This window comes from Dromaius novaehollandiae, chromosome W, assembly GCF_036370855.1.
Source record: "Dromaius novaehollandiae isolate bDroNov1 chromosome W, bDroNov1.hap1, whole genome shotgun sequence".
Lineage (NCBI taxonomy): Eukaryota > Metazoa > Chordata > Aves > Casuariiformes > Dromaiidae > Dromaius > Dromaius novaehollandiae.
The window spans coordinates 70,733,867-70,759,195 of record NC_088130.1 but is presented as its reverse complement, the minus strand read 5'-3'; the positions used below and the strand labels follow the sequence as shown (position 1 = coordinate 70,759,195).

Here is a 25,329-nt window from a genome sequence, read left to right as displayed (position 1 = left end):
ACAAATTAAGTTCTTCAGGTTTAACTGGAATAGGAATCAATGGATTTGAATTAAGGCTGAAGGCGGTTTTATGAGAGATGGACTACTACCAGATACTTTATATCTGCTATTAGGCACATATTGATGGTACTCTGTTATCGTATTAGGTATTAAAGCCTTACAGAAGTAGGTGCTAGACCAATTTATTACTACCAGAATATACCACCAGAGCACAGGCTGCTACCTTAGCAGGTTGTGACCACAGACGGGTTGCCTCTTGCCGTCTGAGGCCACCAGAAAAGCCTCCCAGATGTGCTCCATCGTAGTGCTAGAGTTAGGGAAAGCCACCGACTCAAAGCATCATGAACTGCAATGAATGACAATTAACTACAAAGTTGTAATTACGTCAAATAATTCAAATGCAAAGCTAACCATTGAGGTTTCGTCACAACATCTAGTGTGCATAAAATCCATTAAAGTGAAAACCCTTGAAAAGATCTTGCTACAGCCCCGTTTCCACGCCATACGCTCTAATACTGGAGAGAGCAGTCTGACCCGAATGGACGTAGTACAGGTGCACACGGCCAGGCATGCCGCAAGGATAGGGGTGAAAAAAATACGACTTTCACCTTAGTGGGCAGAAATACAAGGACCTAAATGAATAGCATTATTTGCCCAAGGCCACAAATACACTTTGCATCAGATCAGGAAGAGAACCCCGACCTTGCATCTGAATCTGGTACTTTCAGGATGCAAAGAATCCCCAAACCTGCAAGTCCTCTTGATTTTCACCACAGTTTAAATTTCACAGCAGTGGATATAGCGTTTCAGAGTCAGAAGTCACTATCTATAGATAAGAACTTGCAAAAGGCACTCCATGGAGAGCACTGAAGCTTTTCCCTCCCGTTTGCTAGGTGCCTATCTCTGCATTTCTTTTGCTTACTTATAACGGGAGGGGGTTGCAAGTGAGCCGGGGGGGGGGGGGGGGGGGGAGGATTTCTCTCCATCTCACTCTATTTTTTTTTTTCCCCAATCTAGCTGAAAAAGTATAGCTAGCCAAATTCAGAAAATCCTCAGAGTCCTTGCACCGGATGCCAGAGACAAGCATATACCAAAATGTGGTAACTGCAGATGTTACATTAGCAGCAACAACCACTGCAACTGTTTAGATTTGAAACTTCAAGAGTTTTTTTTGCAAGATACAGAAAATTATAAAAGAATGTGTAATAGCTATGAGGGGGGAAATGTGATTTTGTTTATACTCATATGGGCAAAAAATAAATTATGCAATTGCATGATATTTTCATGTCAGTAATTTTAAATATTTCTTAAATAATTGTTTCTTTAAATAATACAATTTTTCTTAAAAAATTTACATAATGCTCTCCTAGTGAGCTAAAAAAAGATATTGCAAAAAATTTAAGCATGCATCATATATGTAAAAATGTATGATATGTGTTAAAATGCATGTGTACCTATAAAAGATACTTCTTTTCTTCAGCTTTAATTGTTAGGAATTCTTAAAATACAAAGCCACACGACTGCTTTTCCTAGATTTCTAGTTTTTAAAATCATACACAGAAGAACAATTTTAACAATTTCAGTGCTTCTGGAAGCTTACAAAGCAGTAATATTTACAATAAAATCAGAACTGAGAAATCTTATAGAGAAATAATAACAAAGTGATTATGTGAAAAATGTAGGAAGACTGAGAAAATAATCCATTTTAGCTAACCTTACGAAAACTGTTGTTACTCATTACTAGACTCCCATTATTTAAAATATTTTGGGTGCTTGCAAGATTAACTATTCCTATATAAATAGCTCCCTCCACTGGCGAAGCAGGGACAAGTCCTCCATAAACCCCCATATTAACATCTGAAAAGGGTGGAGGGTTATTTTGAAAGAGAAAAAAATTACAGATGTGCATTATGACCCTACTGGTCCCAAAACACCCTGGCTGCATGTGAGTGCACATGTGCGCAACACCGAAAGGTGCTTTGATACAGCTAATGTGATCGAGTTCTTTAAAGCTTACTCCTATATATTGCTTAAAAAAAAAAAAAAGTGACTACATAGCACCTCCCTGAAGTTTGGGTCAGTTTGCATTAAATACACTGCTGTGACAGGAAGGTATTTAATTTTCTAACCCCTTCCTCTGCCCAAATCCACCCTGTTCATTCACAAAAAAAGAGTGTTTTTTGCTAAATACACTGCCTGGCCATGCAAACCGATTCTGACGTCTTATTCGTTCTTAGTATTAGGGCCTAAGTGCAACATACGTGACAACATTTGGTCCAAGAAGAGGGGAAAGAACCCGTATGTCGGGCTACCACCCCGCTGCCCCCTCGGCCGTGCCCAGCCTCCCGGGGAAAGGCAGCCGCTGCCCCAGCGGACACCCCACCCCGGCTGCTCCGTCCCCCGCGGCCACGGCGGGACGCTCCCACACCGCGTCTCCTTACTTCCTCGCTCCCCAGAGGAGCTCGAAATGCTTATGCTAAAAGATGACGCCTAATAACACAGAACAGCCTCTTCTGATGAAATACTGTACACTAGAAAAATTGTGCAAGGGCAGTCAGCCGGGTGGAATATATCACCTGGTGCTGCCCAGCACGTGACGAAGCCAAAGCGAGCTTACCAAGATTTAAATTATGCACCAATTCCCCTACCACTTGGAACAAAAGAGCAAATATATATAAAAAAAAATTTCCCTTGGACCAATTTATTTCTTTTTTCAGTCTTTTGTTCATGGAGGGGTAAAAAAATCTGCAAAGATGGAGAATTCCTGCATTGCAGAAGTGGTGATCTCTATCTCTTAATCTGGAGCAATCGCAATCTTTAACGTATTTATGAGATTTATATGAGTGTAAGACAAAACAGAGAATCACATATCTGATGTGCTCACATATTTTGCAAAACTATGCTTCTTTTTTTCCTCTCCCACATTTTAAAAATCAGTTTCGAGCTTGACTGCCATCATGACAGTCAATACACAAGTCAGTTCAGTGCAACGCGGAAATCTGGCAATTCAGCAGCAAGGCAGAGGAGAGACTAGTTGAGAGACTATCTCTGAAATCCAGTATTTATTTTCTACCCTCACTAAGCATTTTTAGCATTTTCATTTTGTTGCTTTCACAGTACTTCTAAGGTGGGCTGACCTGGGAAGTACACGAGATGTAGAACTGAACATGATTTCATTAATAGGTAATTCATTTTGTAATCAACCTTTTTATCATTCCAATATTTGGGACATGAACTACAAAAGATTAAAAAAAGATACTCTGCAGCATTATTTATATCGAGTTGAAATGCACACTGTTTACATTAAATTTGCTCAAGGAAACAAGTGCAGGCACTTCAGTATAGCAACGGTTAGTATTTTTAAATGAATCTTTTGCTGTGTTTTATAAAGGTATCTGCTACCAAACTATTAGACAGGGAAGGAGGCCACGGAATAAACCAGTAAGTTTATGAAAATTTCCTGTACGTTTCTATTATTCTCAGTGACAAGGTACGCCCATTTTAAAGAGAGATACATACATACTTAGATAACAAAAGAGCACTTGGCAACACTGCTTGAACATAAATTCAGGTAAGGATGAGTGAAACAATCGCGCTGGAATCAAAACAGAAGCCCCCCTCTCCAGGCCTGCTCCCTAGCAGCACGCTTTTTTGATTCATTTAATAATATTTGCCTTGTTATATTCTTTTAGTGTCCCCAGGAAAGTATTTGAAATAATGGAGCATTGTTACTACTGTAAAAATTGGAAGTCTTTAAACTTTATTTTTTTAATAAAAGGAAATGTTTCATAGGTAATCTACGATGGACTAGCTTAATAACTTAATATCAGTACATCAAAATAGCTTGCATTATGAAAAGCAGGACATTTTCTGCTTTGCTTTTTAATAGTGCATCCCCTCTGCGATGCCAGTAAGACAGCTCTGGGCCAGTCAGTGGCAGCAGCTTGCAGACAGATGAGAACATTAAAAACTGCCCTGGTGAATAACGCTCTATCATTACAGAGTAATATTTTTAGAAAAGACTTTTGCAGCCACCAAAATACTTCCAAAACTTGAACAGAAAATTCATCTTCATTAAATCTTTCATTTAAGAGGTTCTATCTCAAAATAGAGTTCTGACCCCATCAACCGAGTGCAATCAGATACCCTAAGAAATCAGACCCACATGTAAATCACCCTGGTTTATCCATACGGCGTGTTACAAAATATACCTTACTGAAAAACTGCAAGGTATTCGCTAACTAGTAAAGGCAGTATTCAAGATAAAATCTGTCAGCAATCTGTCTGCCTGTAATCAAAATATTAAAGAGCAGTTATGTGCAGCCCGAAGGGTTAAGGCACCGATTTTCTTCTGCATAGGTGGTGCTATCCTAAGCCAATAGTGTGCTTAAGCCCACACCAATGAAATCAATACCGCTCGGCTCCACTCAAGGTGAGACCAAATAAACCTGTCGGAAGCGCTGAGAAATAGGCTTTGCAGAACACTCTGAGTGCTAAGTGCCTTTCAGTCCAGAGACCTGTCATTAAATAATCATTAGCCATCATTCATTCTTCCTAAAAAGCTTAACGTCTGAATTTGTTCAGCATCCACGAGGCATTAGTATAGACTCCTGCGTACTCATTAGCACTTAGGGATGCTCACGCTGCTCTGCAGCAGCATCCCTCCTGGCTACGGCACACCTGGCCGCAACGCCGTTCCGCTGCAAAGGCAACGTCTACTCAACTCCCCGGCTGCTACGGCCGCTAAGCCCGTTTCGCCCAGAAAGCATGCCCTAAAAAATTTATAAATGAGCATTTGAACGATTTTACCTTGTAAGCAAAGAAAAGAATAATTCATAGTACAGTTTATTGGTATTTATCAAAAATGTTCCGTACCTTATCTCAGCTGGAAACGCAGAACGGCACTGCCTAAATCAGAGTGCTTCAAATATTCTGACTAAAGCTAGTGATAGATGATATTTTAACAATTACTTCCATACAGCTATAGATTTTCATTAGGTCTCGCTGCAACTTCTTTGCTGCAGGAAACACTGATTTGAGCGCCAACTGTTACTTTATAACGAGGCTACGTTAAACCAGTGATAAACTAATTCCACCTATGTGACTGCAAACATTGAAGCTGCTATTGTCAGCCACCTTCTGTCCCTAACAAAGCGACATAACAAAGAAATAAACACTTAATAGTAATTGAATACCCAACAGCAAGTAAAGCAGCAGTAAGTTTCACTTTTGGCATATACAGGCATACATTAATCTATTTTCTATTAGCATTAAACTTTCCTTTTCTCACCAAAGGCTCGTGAACTGTGTGCTGAAAACGCCCTATTCGCTTTCCAAAGGGAGCACACAGATCGGCTGTCCTCGCCGGCGTGCACGTAACTCCACCAAGAAGCTTGACTAAGCACTCATTGTCTTAAAATAAGTAAATTTTGTTGAAAGCCATTTGGCTTAAAGTATTTATAACCTTGGAGTAAATTTTACCAAAGCAGCATTTGATTGTTTCATAACACATCTATAAATCATAATAAAACATAATAAAACACTAGTTATTAAAGTATTAATTGTACTCTGACCTTCCACTTTCAATTTTTATATGCAGTTTGGTGCTGTAATTTCCAAAAATTTGTATTTTTCATCACTGTCTGTATAAATGAGTCACAAATAAAAATATTTAAAATGTTTATTATGTATTTGTAAAATTTTGATCATATTCATTATAATGTTTCTACTAATAAGGAAAGTTTTGATGTATTAAGTCAGTGCTTTAAATAAAAGCAAAGCGTATTCAATAAAAATATGAACTATTCTCCTCCATCTGAAGAGCAGAGAATCCATTTTGTCTCGGGTATTTTTCACTGCTCTTAGCTCGGTGAGAAGAACCATCATCCTCACCCATTTTATGTTCCCACACATTCAATACAGTGAAATATTCTCTCGTAAAAGGAATGCTACAGCAGAGAAGAAAACTCTGGTAAGCTGCAATACGTTACAAGCAGCGTGGTTGCAAAAAGTAGTTATTAGGTGCAGGAAAGGCCATTTCCTACACAAAACCAGTGACCTTATGAAAATCACACAGCAACGTCTATCTAACAGCTTTATAAGCTTCTGGCAACTCTGAGTATTTAAATAACTCTACCGTTAAATCACACACGATCATAATTCCTTCAGGCAAACCGAATATTACAAAATAGTGAGAGATCATATCATTAATATTCACATTAGGAGCAATTAGTTTGCACATAACTAAAAGCCAGAAAAAGGTAAACAAGATATCTTTCTTTTCCCAAAAGCTTTTAATAAGCTGCTTGTAAGCAGAATCAATTTTTTAAAAACATCATTCTCCACTTTCAGATGTCTCTGGACACAGGTAAAACTTCGATAAAGCCACTACAAATCTGGCCGTTACATTCTGAAGCACGATTACTATTTTATTGAAAGGAAGGCAAGAATAAGGAACTATTTGGAAATCAGAGTCGTTTTGAAACTGAACTACAACTTTTCCTGATGCCTTCGGAAAAGATAATGTTCCCATCGGAAATCAATAAAGTGGACAAAATTAGATAGCTATGATTTGCCCAGAAATTAGTAAGATATAGAGCAATATCAGAATCTATGTCCTGTATCTTTTATATACTAAAATTTCACTTTCACATGAACAGAAGTTTAAAAATCTGCAGTAGGAAAACAGGTAAGGTGCCATTAATATTATTCTGACATATCTATCATACGTCTGACAATTTAAATTTGCTTTTAAAATATTTCTGATTTTAATTGATTAAAATACATTCCCACTGCCTAAAGACATTATCTAATCTGAAGTGGTGCTACACATCTCTGAGATCACTCTGTTGTAAGAAAAAACCCTCTCTCAAACATTTATTTGCAGGCCCTCCTACGGTGCTTCGCGTCACTGCTGTCACTGGGGAGGGCGGGGGGAGAAACGCGATCGCAGAGGCACCAAAGCCAGGCTCAGTCGGCTGCGGCAGAGGCACGACGTGCAGCACCGAGCAGCTCCTCTACAAAACAAGGAAGTTTCTATGAACATACCCAAATTCAGCGGCCGAGCAGGGACCGCCCGCCCTCTTGCAACACGCGCAATTTACCCACGGCTTTATCGCTCGCGCCAGTGCTGAATGCAGCACACACTCTATTTGGCTTTCAGTCAATTAAGCTTTAAGCTGTCAGCAAACAAGACTTTTAAGTTAATTTTGAATCACCACAAATCAAGTTGAAGGTTGCGAAAGGGCGAGCTCACATGCCGGCATGAAAAAAGGCAGTTTAATTGCCTCTGAATAGCTATTATGTGCTGCAATTGGCCTATTGAATCTTAGATGATCTATTTATTTATCAAAGTGCAACGACTGGTAAAAGAATTGAGAAGTAGGAACTCTAATCTTTTACTCCATTGCGTAAGTAGGTGGAATTAAATTTTTTGGTATAAAAGAGTGCTCTCGAAACTACAGTCTTTTTTAAAAGCTCAATGTGGTTTACATTATATTTTATTTTTGAATTACAGATATCCAAAGTAGAGCTATCTGAAATGTGAGAACAAGTCATTTCCAGTATTAAAAGGTATGGCCATTTATATATATTTTAAACTTATGTCAGGTTTTTCATGCACGATATAGATAACTGCTGCTTTAAATTACTACTTTGAAAACTTATCTGACTATACAGAAGGGTACAGAAAAATGCTATAACACACTATAAAACCAACTGCTATAAAAACACATGCTACAAGAAACTGCTATAAATTTTGTATCAGACCGTTGTCTTTATGAAAAATAGTTTTGTTTAGAAGAAAATGAGATCAGACAGCACCAACAGTAATAACTCTTCATAGCTTTAAAAGTCCCTTCAGCAATCCACTTACAAAGGCTTCAACACAGACTAAGAAAATAGTATTTTTAAAATGTAGAAATATATCTAATTTTAAGAAGAATATTCTCTTTAATTTTGCTGGGATTAATCATATGCTTAAAGTATACAACCAACCACATTCATGGAAAAGGCCCTAATTTTTTCTTAGCACAGTACATGTATTTGTATCAAGTAGAAAAGTCTAGTATTAATAGAAGTAAATTGACACAATTTCTCTTTATGCAATTAATCCAACCAGCTGCAATTCTTCATTTGTAAAATGCTGCAAGATGTTGCCTAGGTATTCTCATTCCTTTAAACTCCTTTGCAAAGCATGGCAGCTTGCGGGAATTCGCATCGTGTATTTTATGTATGGAAAGGACAAGCCAGGATTCAAACTTTCTAGAGGTGTTGGAAAGAGGGAGGGAAAGAAATTCAGAACACCTAAGTCAGAAGCTTAAAGTCATACAGATGTGACTAAGTCCCTTGGTACCTTTTATTTATTGTTTTAAATGTCAGCCTGGTAACTTCTACAGCTTTTGTTTTTTATTGCGCCTAACGCCCTCCGGGAAGATTCGTCGTCTGAAATTGCTATAAACTTACAGCTCCCTCATCCGCTTAATAGCGACCCTCTAAGTTATGCTCTTCCTATCACCAGATCCTGTAAAACATGCAGAGAGAGGAGTAGTTTGCAAACAAGAAGAGAAGAGCCACACACAGCTAAAATACACTTTTGAAAACACTGTAGAGAAGTAGCGAGAAAGAGCTACCAGTGATGGGAAAAGTGACAAACTAGGCGAGCGCGTGAAAAGTTTACAGTACTCGGAGAGCCTGCATGTAAGGAAATGACAAGGTCAGGACATCACCTCTCCTTTCATATCTGCATTTAACCAAGATTTCTGTTGTAACGAAGGAAGGATCCTACGAGCTGCAGAAGAGCAACGCATTGGTGAACCGAAGCTATCTTTGCAGGGGCTCTCATGCTGGGAGCTCATTAGGAGAAGAGGGCTTTAAAAACCAAACTCACCAGGGACACGCATGCTTTCCTTAAGAGCAGAGAGTAACACTTAAAACACAAAGTGCACGTCATGAGAGAGAGCCCAGCTGGAAGTTCAGTGAAACAGAGGCCCCTGCCACAGCGACTGCTGAGGCTTGAGGAGAAGGACTGGGAAGGGGAGAGGAGAGGCTGGCCAGGCAAGGAGGAGGAGGAGACACAAAAGAATCATTTGCTGGGGCACTATGAGACAAGCAAAGATCAACAGGGAAGACTCCTGCTTTGGAGAACAGGATAAGTGAAGGAATGGGTGTTTTCCTTCCCTCCCTCCCAGAAGGGACGAGGGCTGCATGACCCACCATCCCTTCCTACTACAAACAGCGGCCACAGCAATGACTGGGGGAGGAAGAGAAAGAAAACGGAGGACCATGTCAAAAAGAAGGCACTCAGGGAAAGGTTTTCACAAGCAGACCACACAGCCGCCCCAGATCTGCCGTAGCCGCAGCACAGGTAGCCAGAGGAGTGAAGCCAAGACAGCCTTACAGGCAAGTTGCCTCTGCTATTACGACTACCTCCTACTTGCTCTGAGCAGTGCAACCCCTCATACAGCAAATGGAGCGAAACGCAGATGAAGATGAAGACAGAGGCCAGGAAAATTTTCTGGAGAGAGAAGAGCTTCCAGGCAGCACTTTGATTCACATGAGAAAGACGAATGTTCAGGTGAGTGAGATGCAATAGCTACTCACTACGTCCTGGCCACTTTTACAAATCTTCCTCCTCCTCTGCCTCTCGAGTCTCCTCTGTCCCTAAGGGCATCACATGTATGGGGTGAATAGATGAGAGAAAGTGCGTGATCCACACACAGGAGCAAAAAACCCTGAACCATAACGTCACCCCATTCCCTGCCTCCCTTCCCCCAGGCTTTCAGACTGTATGGTTAAAGGATGCTCTTCTAAACCTTTGATTCTTGTCCTTTTGGACTATGGAATACATCAGCTTATTTCCTAATTGGACTAGGAAGAGACCCCAGATGAATGCATGAAGAAAAGGAGTAAGCCTGTAAAGGCAAGACCATGCAAGGACCAGAGAATACCTTCACTTAGTTGTCTGCATACGTGCATAGATAGCAGGACATGTTAAAGATATCACAGTTGACAGGGGCTTTTCTCCCCTAAAGTGAGGAGAAGGTATCAAAACTCAGTATCCATTCAAGACTAGAAATTCAGGCATACAGTGGCAACTAGAAAAGACTCTCCTTGGGCAGGAAGGTCAAAGATAGCAATTTTATGGTCAACGTTTTTGACCTCACCTTGACATACCACACAGATTGTTACAGATACAGTCTTGCTATCGCAATTAGCTGGTCAACAATTTCTGTCCAGTAGATTACTGTCCTACTGGATGTCTGGAGCTAGTTCCATGATTTCAACAGAATTTTTTTCTTTTTCCTTTCTTTGGTTTCAAAATCCACCATAGATACATCTGGTGCTGCTTGGGGTGTCAGAGATAGCACCTGATCTTTTCTGAGAAGGAAAACGGATCAGAGGAGGAGATAAGGCATTAATGCCACAAGACCACTACATAGTACAAATGTGTTTGAACTGATGAAGTGGGGACCTCTTAAAGGATTACCCAAAGAAACAGAGTCTACATACAGTCAGGGTTACAGAAAGTGTTTAGATGACACATGAAAGACTTGCACACCAAGTTCATGTGAGAAATTTGAAATCAATACAAGGGACAGAAGGAATAGCACACCAAAAGATTATAAGCAAAATGACTAAGGGTCATCGGCTGATGTAATGGATTAAGGATCCAGGGATTATGAATCCCTCCTATAGGTTTAGTGCCTGAAAAGGCACCAAACACAAATACGCTACCTTTTCTCCACCTGGGAAGGGGGCCTCAGTGGATGACACCATTGATCCACAGTTTGTACAGTTTTTTACTCGTCCTTTGATTCAGTGATGGCAATTATGAGGACCTGGGTTTGGCACAGTGTGAGGTTAAATCGCATTCCAGGTGTTTTCACTAAGCTTTAGAGAATTTTAATCTAAACTCTTAAATTCCAGGCTTTGCTTTTTAATCTATGGCTCCATAGCCCACGGGTTCACTCCCCAAATTGGCCATGATGGCTACTACAGCTACTACAACCAGCTATTATCACACCCTCCCATCTTCTTGCATATTTGGACTGATAAGCACACTAGGTTTGTAACCGCACTTAACAACAGTAAGGGAACAAAGAATCCTACTTACAAAAGAGAGAAGAAAAAAGAGCCCACTCTAGAAGCTTACTAGTAATCAAATGAGTCATTATATGTGGTGATTCTCAGCTAATACAAGGCAGATGAAGTATTTTATGTCCTAGACGTGGAGGAAAAGCAGCTGATAATCCCTTAAGCAAAACCAGGTGATATCTGTGCATTTAGATTTCACCTGCCATGTGACCACGTTCTTTGCCAAGCTAGTAACTGCTTCTTTTAGGGTCAAAAAAACCCTTATCAATACTTCAGGGATAATGAGGACATTAAGAGACACAACAGAGGTATCAAAGAGGATTTCGGGACACGAGATTCCTTTCCAGATTACTGGAATGGGATTTCACTGGAGTACACAGGCTGCAGAGAGACGGAGCAGTTCTGGGAGGTTTTACACTTGGAGGACATACATGTCTGAAGAAGCCAGTGGGCTCAGCCCAGGAGGAGCGTTAGGACACGTCAGCCTTCAAGAATTCGTTTCCACCTTGGCAGCACTGACAACATGGCAGGAGTTTGCTCTGACACGTTTTCAGTGTGACAGCACGCACTCAGCTCTAGCCTGCAGGATGAGACCTGTCTCGAGGAGGGCCAGAGGGCTTTCAGAGCGTGCAGATCACCCCGCAAGGAGGGCACAGAGCTCCAGATACGCAAGGAGAAGTGGCGTGGTGCCCCCGAGGGACCGCAAGTGGAAAGGGCCTGGTGACGGACAGGGAGGAGGACTGCTGGAGCCATGCAGATCACATCTCTTTCCTCACTGCTCAAAGCAGTCCCCAAGGGACAAAGGGACTTTGGTATTGTTTAACCCTGAGTTATAAGGGCTGTTCTGTATCCAAACGCCAGACACTATCTTTGGTTACTTTTACAAAATACATGTAGTTAAAAATGAAATTGTGGCTTGACATTCAAAGCCTTATCCAGTATCTGTGTCATATATCACCAGTGAGTCCAAAAATTAAAAAATAAAATAAAAATAAAATTGTATATATAATTATAGGTTTCAGGTATTTCCTTTACATCACTAGGTCACTGCTCCAGGAATTTATATAACCTCAGGGCAATAGAATTTAGATACCTAAATAATAAACAAGCCAATTTCAGAATTTTTATTACTGCTGATGATGCAGAACAATATTTAAATTCATATTCTGCAATGGATTTACAGGATTGCAGACAGAAAACAGCTTACTTGCTGTTGCATAAAACTGTAGCCAGGGATTTCAGACCACAGATACAGATGCACAGGAAACTTGAGACAAACAAAGAATTTCCAAAAACTTCTGAAGTTGCTTCCCAGACTAAAGGAAATCTTTAAAAAGTTGTACATCATATATATAAGAATGTGTTGGTCATCAGGCAACTGATTCATGTAATAACCTGTACAAGCTTCTGGGAAAGTGGTAATTTCCACATGGAAACTCCTAGAGTTGAGAGTTAAGGCTTATCCCAATTATTGCCGCATTCGTAAGAACACTCTTCCACCGACAAGTGCCTAACTTAGCCAAGTAAATACTGCTGAACGTAATGGACGCTATACATGTTAACAGCAGAGCAGCTTCTTAAAGCATTTGGTGCATGACTAAAGCTTACTTATCCCAAGACACGTAAACCTTGCCAGCACCGTAATGTTTAGCAGTCAAGTTTAAATTTGCTGTGGTGGATTAAGCAAAATCTGAGCGGTATTTGCAACTGTTCATTACTATACAAACTTCTGAAAATGCTGTACCTTAGAAGGAGCTGCACATCATAGCTGCAACCGAAAGCTGCCGAACCTCAGGAAGCGAGCACCTCACCCTTGGGAAGGAGTGCCCTTACCTGGCTCAAGCTCATTTTATCAAGGGGCCTCCAGAGCTGCTTCACTCTGCTGCTGCTCCAGTGCATGCTTTAAATGCCTTCTCTGGCAGGTATCTCATCAAGGTATCACATATGAAGTAAAACTCCTATATTAAATACTAAAATACCAAGACTTGCTGCACCTTTGAAGACATTCTTCAATGTAAGACAAACAGTTGAGATTACATGGAAAATTATGTCAGGCAAAACAACAGCTGAAGATAAGCTGGCTAAGAATTACGCCAGCACTGGTGACCTTACCATTTCCCAGACGCATCACCCAACAATCTACCCACTGGGCTTAAAAATCAAACTAAGCTTGAAAATACTCTTCCAGGAATAAAATCCTCCTCTTTTGGGAGGGCAGGGATGGAAGAGGAAGTCTTCCCTCCCTCCCCTCTTCAGAACGTAAGTCTCTGAGAAGTCTCCTGGCAGAAAGGAGCAGTCTAAGTCTAGCTCCAATGGACAAGAATCCCTAATGTTCAGCTCATTAATTTTTAGGAAGGTATTTGCATCAAGAAGAAAAGGACAGAAATAGTGTCTACACATTCCAGCATCTCTTGAAATGATCCAGATTAGCCCTGAGGAATGGTTTTGGCACCAAGGCTGGGAGAGGATGGTGCTGGGGGATACTACTGCTGTTGCCTCTGCCACCAACATTATGCAGTTAAACAGAAGATTTCCATTTTCAGGACTGTCAGTGCTGTCTTTCTCTAATATAAAACTCTCTAAAATAAGACTGAAAAGATATTAGGTGATGTTTCCAGAAGTGCATACTTCAAAAACATACTATGTTTTCCAAAAACATAATCATCTTCAACTGCTTCAGAACCGGCAGACATCCCTACTTTAACTGTGTAATCTTTTCATGCAATTTACTTCAATAGTACTATGCCATTATATCATCTTTCCCATACATCGCCTTGGATTTCAAAGCTAACACTTTGTCATACATCCACAGACATTAAAGAGATTATTAAATTAATACAGTGAATCTTGTTTCTATTTCAGACCTGAAGAAGGCTAGGTGTACTGAAATTTGACTTTTTCAGCTATATTAATTTGAACAAATAAAAAGATATTGCCTTTGTATATCGCTTTACAATACACAGAGGCTATAAAGAGGAGTCCTGCCAGTTGACACGGCATGACTGCATGGGCCTTTAATATGCAGAGGAGCTCTGTCACATCTGTAAAAAGCATCACCTACCAGATAGAGGGAATTAGAGACTGATAGTTTCATTCACCATTTTGGATAACTGGTCACTTTAAAAGGCCTCTTTCACTTTCCCCTCCCAACCCAGTGTTGATGATCTGACATCCATTTCCATGGAAACTGCAGCAAAAAAGAGCAGCCTTCAGTTGAAGAATTTGAGATTTTGAAAGATTCATCTGTGGCTGATGACAGTGACACAACCACCCTTGCTTATGGGGGGGAGGCTCAATCACAATATTTCAAAATGAAAGTAATCTGTGTTAGGCATGAAAAATTATGGATCTTCAACTTCCATTCTCCTTAGCACTTATATTCGGATTTTGTTACTAGATACCATGTGTTAGCAGAAATAAACCACCATCTTCAAATGTAGAAGTAGAAGGATCAACTGAGGCAAAAAGCAGAAGCAGAAAGGAGAGCAGCAGTGGAGCAATGCTGCTTCACTTCACACCTATTCTGCGCCTAAGCTGGTTTGCTGTAGCAAAGAGGAAAATCTTGTCCTACCTGTTTAATGAATCACTATTATGCCCAGGTGCCCTCCTGATCACAGATCTACCTGATAAGCTTCTAAATTAAAACAAAGCATTTTTGGAAAAAGATGTTTCCTGTAGATATTCCTGAAAATCTTGTAGCTGGATTTCATGTTTTCAAAAGGCAATCTTAAACATGCAAAAGTCAATGTTATTAGCTCTCTTTAAATGTTTTCCAGCTCACAAACCATAGGTTACATTAAATAAGGACTGTCATTAAGTCCATTTTTAAAAAAATTAAATACTTTGTGTGTAAAAATGAAAATTTTTCTCTATACAGATAGGGAATATATCTAAATATATAAATATTCTCACTGTATAAGAAGGTGGCACATAATGATTGCTTGTGAAGAACAACTATTGATCAAGCATATTAAAAACTGGACTGTTCTATAATATTGTTCTCAGCCTGTTATTACATGTTGACACATTTTTTTATTTTATTTTTTTAAGGTTGAGTTAATTTATACACTTTTGGGCAATCAAAAACAAACCAGCCGAACCCGCAGCGCGTGCTTCCCGCGGGGACGGTGCCGGCGGCACACCGCTGAGCCCTCCCGCCGACGGCGAGCCACCCTCAAGATCGTACCGTTACCTGCGAGAAGCTCAGCGGTCAGCGCCAGGTACATAGAGCACCAATTCAGACAGCGGGATGGATACGCAGGCCAGGAACGGTGGTCCTCAAATGCAGCTTCTGCCCTAAGGTAAAGCCCTCGCGGAGGAAGCTGCTCCGAGCTGCAGAGCTGACCGCACAGGGGCTAAGGGACAGCGACGCTGCATCGCCCCAGCCCAGCGCAGGCTCCACACAGCACAACCTTGCCCACACCAGCAAACGCACAACGCTATTTTTACACATAAAACACAACGTTATCACAGCTTAGTACCATGCTGAACATGCAGATCTCCTGCAGAAAAGATTATCGATTTTAGTCTCACAAGTTAACTCACTAGAAAAAAAAAAATTAAAATACTACAGCATTAAGGTTAGTTTGTGACTATACAGAGTAGATCTTTCTGCTCTGGCCACGAAATTTTTTAGTTTTTTTAGTAGGCCAAGGTCTGTCCCTTTCAAGGAACTACTCTGCATATTTTACCACTGACGAAATATCGAGGCATGATGCTCAGCTTCACGCACCGTAAGTGAACAGATTTTATAACTCCACTACTGTGTTTGACACTCTACTACACTTCACAGGGCCTTTCTAAAGAAACACAGAGAACTGCACAGGTACGTCTACTTACCTCCTGGGAAAAGCCATTAAGACTAACACTTAAACCAAACCAAGTTTTGATTTCCAGGAGGCCCACCCAACATTCACTGAATTTAATAGGCACCAAACCAGGATGTATATCAAAAATGATTTTGTAGTCTGGCAGAAAGATGACTGGCCTAACGTCAACATAGTGTAGCATAAAACATTCCAATGCTTAAACCTACAGAAAAAACATCTGATATCTCACCACCTTTCAAGATAAGGCAGATCCCAAAGTCTGCTAGAAAATGCAATAATTAGGGGTTAAGTGACTTAACGTAAATTTATTTGGTCCCTTGCCGCAATACTCAAAGAAAACTCCGCATAGATTTAAGCATTTTCCCACCATATACTTTTAAACTTCATTACATTAGTATTAGAATCAAAAAAGGTGAAACTAAAAAGAATGAGAAAATTGGAGAAAATGAATGGAGATGGATGAATGGAAAATGTATGGAGAAAAATGAAACAAGCAGAATAGAAAGAAAACAAGGAAATGAGGATTCTCAATAATATTAAAGAAAAATGCATTTTAATATTTTTTTTCTTAAATAACATATCTCTTTATAACCACACTGCTACATTTGAGGAAATTATTCTCAATAATAATTTAGAGAGATGCTTACAATCAATAGAAAAATCTTTAGATAAGTTAAAGAAAGCATCACACCGTAATATTTCTGCCTAAAGTCACCAAGAAAAGATGGGCAGCGAGGAAAACAAAACAAAACAAGACTATCCACATCATTTTAGCCATAAATGTTTTTCTAGGAAGAGTTATTTCTCTTTTCCTTAAGTTAATACAATTTTTCAGAGTGGCTGTGGAACAAAGGACGGCTGCACAAAGTTGGAAGACGACATCTGTCACCAACAACAGACAAAAGAACTTCAGCCCCAGAACCACAGATCGATCTTCAGAGCAGACACACGACACACAAGCCATGCCGACGGCCCACCTGCACACGCGAAATAAGGAGGTGCAAGGACTGACACCAGTTAGACTACGTGAAGCTTAGATTTTAAGCTGTGTATCATCAAGTAAATATAGATATCAAAAAGTATGCAAAATAAAAATGAAAAATGAAATTCACAAGTAAACTTTTAGATGAATGCATGTTAAAGATTGCTTTTCAAGCTACACTAAAGAAATCAGTTTCTAACCGATTCTTTCTTCAGAACAGCAAATATGGCTTTCATGTAATACACTTTTTCACTGAAACACATGATAGATAAAGTAAATACTTTTTTTAATTTAAAAAAGTTACTTGCTTTCGTGATAGGTTATGGCATCTACATTGAAAATGTAATGGTGTAAGTACATATATAGAGAACGAATGATAAACAGTTAATTTTTAACTAACACATTAAGGCGTCTGTGCTTTGAACGCTGTAGCTCTCTCCAGGCGTTGATCCTCAGCAAAGCCCTGCATCCTCATCCAGCCGGGAAGACCAAGGGCTGCGGCCGGCAGCCCAGCGCTGCACAAAGGCGGGCGCCAACAAAGACCTCAAGCGCTTTAACCTGCTGTTGCCCCCGGCCCCCAAACCCCAGAGAACACGGGCAGTTGTAAGGAAGTTTTGCACAAACTTTCAGAGCCAGCTCCTTACGAACGGGCTGTGTGAACGGCAAACGCAGCAGCTGCTCAAAGTGAAGCTGGCACACGCGTCCAAGCGTGTTATTTGTTTTTTGGATCCACAGGTCTTATGAAGAACTGATGCTGCCTTCCACAGAGGACAAAGATACTGGAGGGAACAGTAATCCAAGTTTTGCAGTTCAGAAGAGCTATGCATATTGCCGTATGTTAAGCAAATCTCATTTTGTCATTTTTATTTTAGTATTTTAGCTTAAGGCAATACTTTTTAATCTAGGTCATTTTTAAAAGTGTCAGCTATTTCTAAATCAATATAAATATCACAGCTTAACACAAACCGATGGGCTGGTTTGAATTTGGCTCTTTAACAAACCTTGCTCAACTCCTTAGACAGTTGCCAGGAAGAGGCTAACGACAGACGATGCCGGGCAAGCGCACAACGGCCACCAGAACTGCTTAAAACGCACAATTCTCTGAAACTGCTATGCTGTACACTTTTATATTAATTAGAAAAGCATCCCCCAACCCCCAAATGGACTAGTTTTCTCGTATTAGTACCTAACGAGTACGCGTAGCACTATCCCAACACGGACATATGCCATTCAGACAGATGTCAAGCCCCTAACCCTCTTACGGAGAGCAGATCTCTTTATGGAGTTTATTGGGTGACATCTGCTTGACTGACAGATGCCCACATCTTTTCAAAGACATGCAGCCGGGCTGAAAAACCAACTGATCCTGAGTTTTTACACGAAGTACGCTTCCTTAAAAAAAAAACAAAACAAAAAAAAAAAAAAAACAAAAAAAACCCCCAAGAGTTCTTTTACCTATAATTTTCACACTTCCTTGCAGACACCTAATGACAAATTTTAAGAACCTAGATTGAGCCTAGACTCTAGATTAATAGATACTTGTATATCAAATTAGTTTTGTCAAAGTGCTTTGGAATTCTAGTTAGTGCACATGAAAACTCCATTAAAAATTAACATTTCCTTGTTAAACAACCTGAATCCCTGAATTAACCCTCCATTCTTAACTGTAACAGAACAGATCAGGCGACAGAGCAGGGACAGCGTGCATTTTCTCTATTTTCTTAATTAGCATCTGAAAGAGATGAAGTTTGCTTTAAATGACAAAACCTCACTTTTCTGGTGTTTTCCATAATAGTCGGTGCATGATATGGTAGATGGTTTTCCAATGAGTGATTAAACACAAATTAAAAGCTTCTTTGATCTCCCTATGACAGACTTTGGAGATACAAAAATGTGTGTGACAGGGTTTGGAGAAGGTTCTCAGGTCTGGCCTAACCTACTTAAATGAAACCCAGCAGGAACTTTGTGCAGAGATTGACTCCTCCGGCACCCTCATTGTGCTGAACAGTGGGCCGCTGGCTTGTTTGTTGGGGATGGCAGATGGTGGCATTTGTTGTGGACTTCCACTCCACACCAAATTTTCGGGGGAAATCTGGCCGCAATGGGAGGCGAGTAATGCGCAACTGCACCTGTCTCTCCCTGCAGATGCCCAGCTCCCCCAGGAAGAAAGGACGAAGAGAAACTAAGGAGTGGGTCAAAACCCCAACGTATTAAAAAAAAACAAAACAAAACAAAAAAAAACCCACACCACCACAAGGCTGTACAAAGCTTTCAGCAATCAGTTTGTTGAAATATTTTCTTCTGTTAAATTGGAAGCTTTTGGGGCTAGAAACTGTAATGCTCCATAGGAAAATCATTTATGATGTAGGAACTATATTAAAAACAAATTAAAATAGTTAGATGATACCAAAATCAGAAACTCCAAGTTGTGTGGGGAAAATAAGAATTACCCCAAATTACTGCAAATATATGCCAGGCACTGCTGCACCTGCACAGTCGCTACGGTGTGGGGAAATACAAGACGAAACACAAACACAATCCCTGCCCCTGTACTCCTGACTCATTACGATAACAGACACACATTTCTACTGATTCAAAGGCTATTTTTAAGTTTAGAATATGCGATAATCTAGGGATATTTCTCACTTCTAATTTTGCCACTTACAGGGTAACTATTGCTTAAAAAAATACTACTCATTAGGCTGAAAAATACATTTGTGAATACTGAAGAAAAAGATCTAACTATTTAAACTTTAAATTTTCAAGTTGATAAACATTTATCAGTAGGGTTCCTAGATTTTATTTTTCATATAACCTTTTGTATGCACACTGCTGTAATTGCTGCAACCTTCTCATCTATCCGAAATAACTTCCGTACTATTCACACGCCAAGGACGAGAGTGTGCTTGATTGAGACTTTAGAGCATCCCATTATTGCCTGAACTTGCTACGAGGATTTTCAGCGGGTAAATGCAGAAGCAGTTTTCGAACAGTTATTTCTCCCTCTACGCAAGGGATCAGACGGGGACAAGGGGAAGGTTGACTACTCCCTCTCCAGTGCCGTGCGCTAACACGTCCTGATGTCGTGCTGCAGAAAATGGACTACAGCATAACCAACCTTTACACAAAAAGAAACTCAAGGAGGGGAGAGGAAAAAAAGAAAAAAAAAAAAGGCAGCGTTCCCGGTTCTCCCTTTGTTGCAAGAGAAGCACAGCAACGCTCAGGTCTCCTCGAGAGGCCAAAGGAGAAGCACAGAACTGCAGGCGCAACAGGAAAGACTCTTTCAGGCTCAAAACAGAATTATGTAGATCAACTTATTTGGCAAGGCATATGCCAATCTGTGACTAACCTTACTAGGATCAGCTAACCCTGCGAATTGCACTGCTCGGTTAAGTTCAGCACGTTCAGCAAAAGCCAGTACCACGCAAAGCCAGCTCTGTACAAATTCACAGTACTTGCTATATGCCGATATCTGCACACCTCAAGACCCATCCTGGCCATCTGCCTACCCCACCGCTCCGCACACCAGACTGTTTTCTTACTAACATATGCATTTATTTTTTCATCCTTCAAACTAGGATTTTTTTGCTAATGTAGAAATTCTTTTTAAAACTTTCTTAGACAAATAAGTCTTGTTTCTATACTTAAAACAGCTCAGATCCCCCATCTTTTAGGCTTTTGGAATTAAAGATCCTTAAGAATAAATTACATTTCAATTCAAATTCTCAACTATTCTGATGCAGCAATTCACTATGCCACATTTGAGTGTTTCCTGTAAAAATATATTTGTATGGCTAAAAGAAAAGTTAGATGATATCTCAGAGCCTAAAATTATATTTAAAATAAAATGCTTTTTGAAAAAATCCAATTTACTCTCATGAGGAATTGCACAGTTCGGTGCACTGAGGTCAGTAGATTTATGACCAAGTAGGAGAAAGGATGCTATTGTCCACACACAAGCTGAAGTTGTACAAGCAAAATATTTTTCTGGTTTTGAAGACAGAACCAATTTTCTAAACGACTCCTGCTTATGTGTTTTTAAATGCTTAATAGGCACTGAAGTACTATGGAAGTATTTTCCAGGAACAGGCTTCAGTGTTTTTCAGCCAGCTAAGCTAAAATACTTTAATCTCTAAAAGGACTGATGTGAAAGTGATCCTTTTAAAAAATTATTTGGATAAATGAAAGTGTGTGGTGAATCTCAAGTTTAACTGAAAAAATCCCTGTTGACCACCGCACACTAGCATTACTCTGTGCAGTCAATCAATAAATATTAGGTTTAAAAGTACTGCTATAGAAAGAAGCTGCATCATGATTTAAACTTCACCTTGTCACGTTAAAAATATCTCAATTAAAACCTTTTTTTTTTTTTGGGGGGGGGGGGGTTATTCTAGTTGTCCAGATGTTCTTTTGCAGATAGGACTATTCTTTTTGAACAAAAATATATTTGTATTCAGTTAATTGTATCCAATTGATAACTAAATTATCAACTTCACTCAGGACACTTCTAAAAAAAATCAATTGCTTTTAATAATGGAAGTATTTTTCTTGTAAATAAAATTGTTACTGCTGTTAGACTTCCGCAATATACTGAATAGCTTTCTGAAAACCTCAAAATTCAAGAGTCTAGCACATAGCAAAAGATGCAAGCAATCTGGAACTTACTCCACTAATGAATCTCATCTTCAATGTCTTCCCCTTGAAAAGAACATAGGATGTTGAAGGGGGAAAACGCTATCCTAGATATAATACACACTCATTCATAATACTGCTAGCTCTTACTAAAAATTCCAGGAAAAGAATGAGAAAGTCTCCAACAGACGTGGAGTCAAGGTGAAGAAAGCGTTTCTGTAGGAAACACTGATTTAAAGAAAGGGCTGGGAAAAAATTGTATTTCAGGGTACCCAGAGCCCATTCATTAGTTTCTTTTCATTTTTTTGAGAGTCAATCTTCTATCGATTGTTGTTTCTTGACAGGTTCTGCATCTTCCTCCAGCCATTAAAGGCACTCCCAGGATCATACCTCCCTCTCAGCTATTTCAAGTTAGCCTGCTATCCCCTCGCTTCTGTTAGTACTCACTGTTCCAGACAGTCTGTTCTCCCACCAGCCAGGAATCCTGTCTCAGTCACATCCAACCAGAGACTTAACCCAAAACTACATCTGTCATGCTAACAGATGTCCGGTCAATAGAAATAAAAAGTTTTGTTTTAGACTCTCACAAAAATCTATACAATGCTCAGTGAAGTCTTTGAATCTAAAAGGTAGCTCTTGCGCTCTATAGTCTACAGTATGCTACGTTAAAATGCATGTTTTAGTCATTTGGATTAAGAAATTATCGATATTGAGGGTATAGATATTTCCCTCATGACAAATAAGTACGGGGAAAAAAAAATCTGAAGATATGAACTTCTAATTAAATGCACATTTCCGTATGGTCCATCAAGGCATATTCTGAAGTGACAGACCAGAAATTTTGATTTTACCTGCCCATCTACAATAAACTAGAACAACGGTAAAAAGCTATACTGGTATTATAGAATTGAAACATACTTGAGTTCTGCGCATAACAAACTAACAGCACTTACTTGTTGAAAAATAATCTCAGTTCAATCAGGCAGACTGTGATGGTAACATTTATATCAGTTTTTTCACTAACGTAATTCATTTAAGGAATAATAGAAACAATTAGCCTTTATTCTTCAAGAACTGCAAACTAAGCATGCCAGTTGTAGATAGATTGAAGAGCACAAAAGACATATAATGAAATATAAACGTTTCAGAAGTAGCACAATAACACTGCAGTAACTACAGCAAAGCAGGTATTTAGTTTTAATCTAAAGGTCTGCATTTTCTTTTCTTTAAACTTTTTTCTACTCTTCTTTCTATTTCTAATTGCATACACTTCTTCATAAGCAGCCTTAGTGTTTTATTTTCTCATGGAAATTTAGCACGAAGTGTTCTGCCTCCCCCTGCACCATACCTAACGCGTCAAGAATAACGCACTGATCATATTTCCGCTTACCCGCTGTGATGTCATCATCAACGAGGTCATGCTCTTCCTCCTGAACTTTCGCTTCTGTCCCCAGGGAATCGGGGCTCGCGCTACCCGTCTGAATGGCTTCTGTCGTCACTCCCGCTGCAAAACAAAAACGAGAAGCCTGAGCACCCACAGAAAGCAATGATCTTGGTATATAGTGTCCTTAGATAAGGAAAGAAATAAAAATAACTATCTTTTCAGTTCTGGACCATGCAGTACAGCTCTCTATGAAATCTGGTAAAGCAAAGGGCAACTATTTCCTGATTTCCTTTAAAACTGTACGCAGACCTTTCATAAACCCGTCATTGAAAGAAATCTTTTGCATACCATACATATCTTTCCTACACATTTTCTTCCTTTTATACCTCCTTCTAGCTCCATGAAAAGCAGCAGGCATACACCCTACATACCAGCATCCTATTTAGCCACAAAACACAAAGCTGAATAATATGTAGCGGCAGAACTTTTATTACATTTACTCTTAGTGTTTTACGTCTCTCTCTCCAAAGAGGGAAAGCGCTGGTTTCCAAGTTACCGCCAGCACGTTAGCTCATTTGGGTTGTGATGCATCAGTTAATTGCTATCAGAAACTACATTACAAACACCAAACCTTGCCCCGTAATACCACACGATTGCTGTTACAATTCTCCGGATTACACTCTGCCCAACTGTAACCTGTAATTATTCCCTGGACGGGCCTTACCACAATCCAATCACGGCATTATCAAAACAGGCATTTTGCTAAGGGTGGCAAAGTCCAGCCTCACAAATAGTCTTACCAAAGAGATTTAGGAAAGCTAAAAGAGCAGTTTGCAGAGAAGCCCTGATAAGATTTCTTTCCTCCTGATATATCCTCTAAGTCGGCCTATACCATCAAAAATCTTATTATATGAAGGGATTGCTGCTTTACCGATTGTGGTATTAGGCTTGCAATCTACAGAGGCATTAAGTCCCCATTAAGAAAGGAGTAGGGCCCTTTGTCAGCACTGACCAAATTTCAGCAAGAAATGAGGTCTCTGTAAATGACTTTGTCGCTTGACAGCCGGGCAGCCCTGCACCGCGGTCTGAAGGATCCAAGCCACCAGCAGCTGCCTGGTACGGGAGCATGGGGAACTGCCTCCTGCACGCGCCGCTTCTCCTCCTCCGTGCGCAGGTCGTTCTTATGAAAACACGAACATGAACTACTTCATTTGCTCAGTACCTTTCGTGTAATAAGTTACTAGTCTTTTCCAAACATATAACTTTCACTGATAAATGAAAGAAGATCGTATACTAATAAATCACAAAGGAAGAATTTCTCTCTGAGGGTGGTCAGCGTACGAAAAGGTCTGGGAATCCAAGTCTGGAAACCATTCACTTCCGAGCCTCCTCTGAACCAGTTTCTGAACAGTAACATTCTCACTAATACGCTCAGATTTCACTTTTTTAGTGCGATTGGTAAGTAGCAAATATTCACAGCAAAGTAATTACTTTTATCTTGCGGTAACACAGTGACTTTCTGACACTGATTTCTATGTAGAGGTTCTGGCGTAACCTCTGTAAAGATAGTAGGATTTTTTTTTTTTTAATAACTTTATGGACTTCCTTCTCATTATGTCAATACATAAAAAAACAGTGATAAGAAAATTCTAAGAGAAGAATATGGACACTTTTAAGATGCATTAGTAACAGAATTTTCCCCTCTGTCACGGAAAAAACCTCCCTTTACCAAACATCCCAGTTAGTACAAGTTGCTAATCTCCACAGACACAGTAGACTTGGATAACTGTTCCCTGAATATCACTCCCACAATCTAAAATCATTTCATTTCCTTCCACACTCAGAGAATAGCAAAGAGTGTGCACGCCTTTGAAAACTGCCTCATGAAGCCTCTTACTGACGACAGCTTTCATCTCAGACGTGACATTTTCTGTGGTTAAATAACCAAGTCAGTAGAACCCGAGGGTCCAGCAGTGCCCAAAAGGCAAGCTTAGGCTGGGCAGAAATTCAGAGTCTTCAGTTCATTTAGTTATTACATCAAGTCTTTCACTGCTTTCTGTCATCGAGATGCTGAAACAAAGTTGATCTTCCGTACAGGATGTACTACACCTTTCTAGCAAATTTATCAAGACTATTGATGATGCAACGGGAGGAAATAAACGCCTTGCATGAGTTGTTTTTAAGTACAGTATAAAAAAAAAAAAGAAAAAAAAAAGAAAAGCAAAGTCTATTACAATGGTATACAACTAAAACTATAAGAACAAATCTATTTAATCAGAATGGTTAAACATTCCCAGAAAGCTATGGAATGGATAAAACCAAAGGGAAGAAAAATAACAAGCATGCAAATAAGTCAGGCAATATTCCTCTCAATAAAAACCCAAGATGAAGGAACGTATATTCCTGCA

At 39.8% G+C, this 25,329-nt stretch overlaps 1 protein-coding gene across 2 annotated transcripts in view; it reads right to left on the bottom strand.

The window, feature by feature from the left end:
- The window catches only part of LOC112985188 (WD repeat-containing protein 7), a 164,231-nt gene that overhangs the window by 81,359 nt on the left and 57,543 nt on the right, over positions 1 to 25,329 (bottom strand). For both annotated transcript variants that reach the window (XM_064500699.1, XM_064500700.1), the window contains one exon: positions 22,928 to 23,041. In XM_064500699.1, the coding sequence (XP_064356769.1) occupies positions 22,928 to 23,041 (114 nt within the window). The remainder of the gene's footprint in view (positions 1 to 22,927; positions 23,042 to 25,329) is intronic.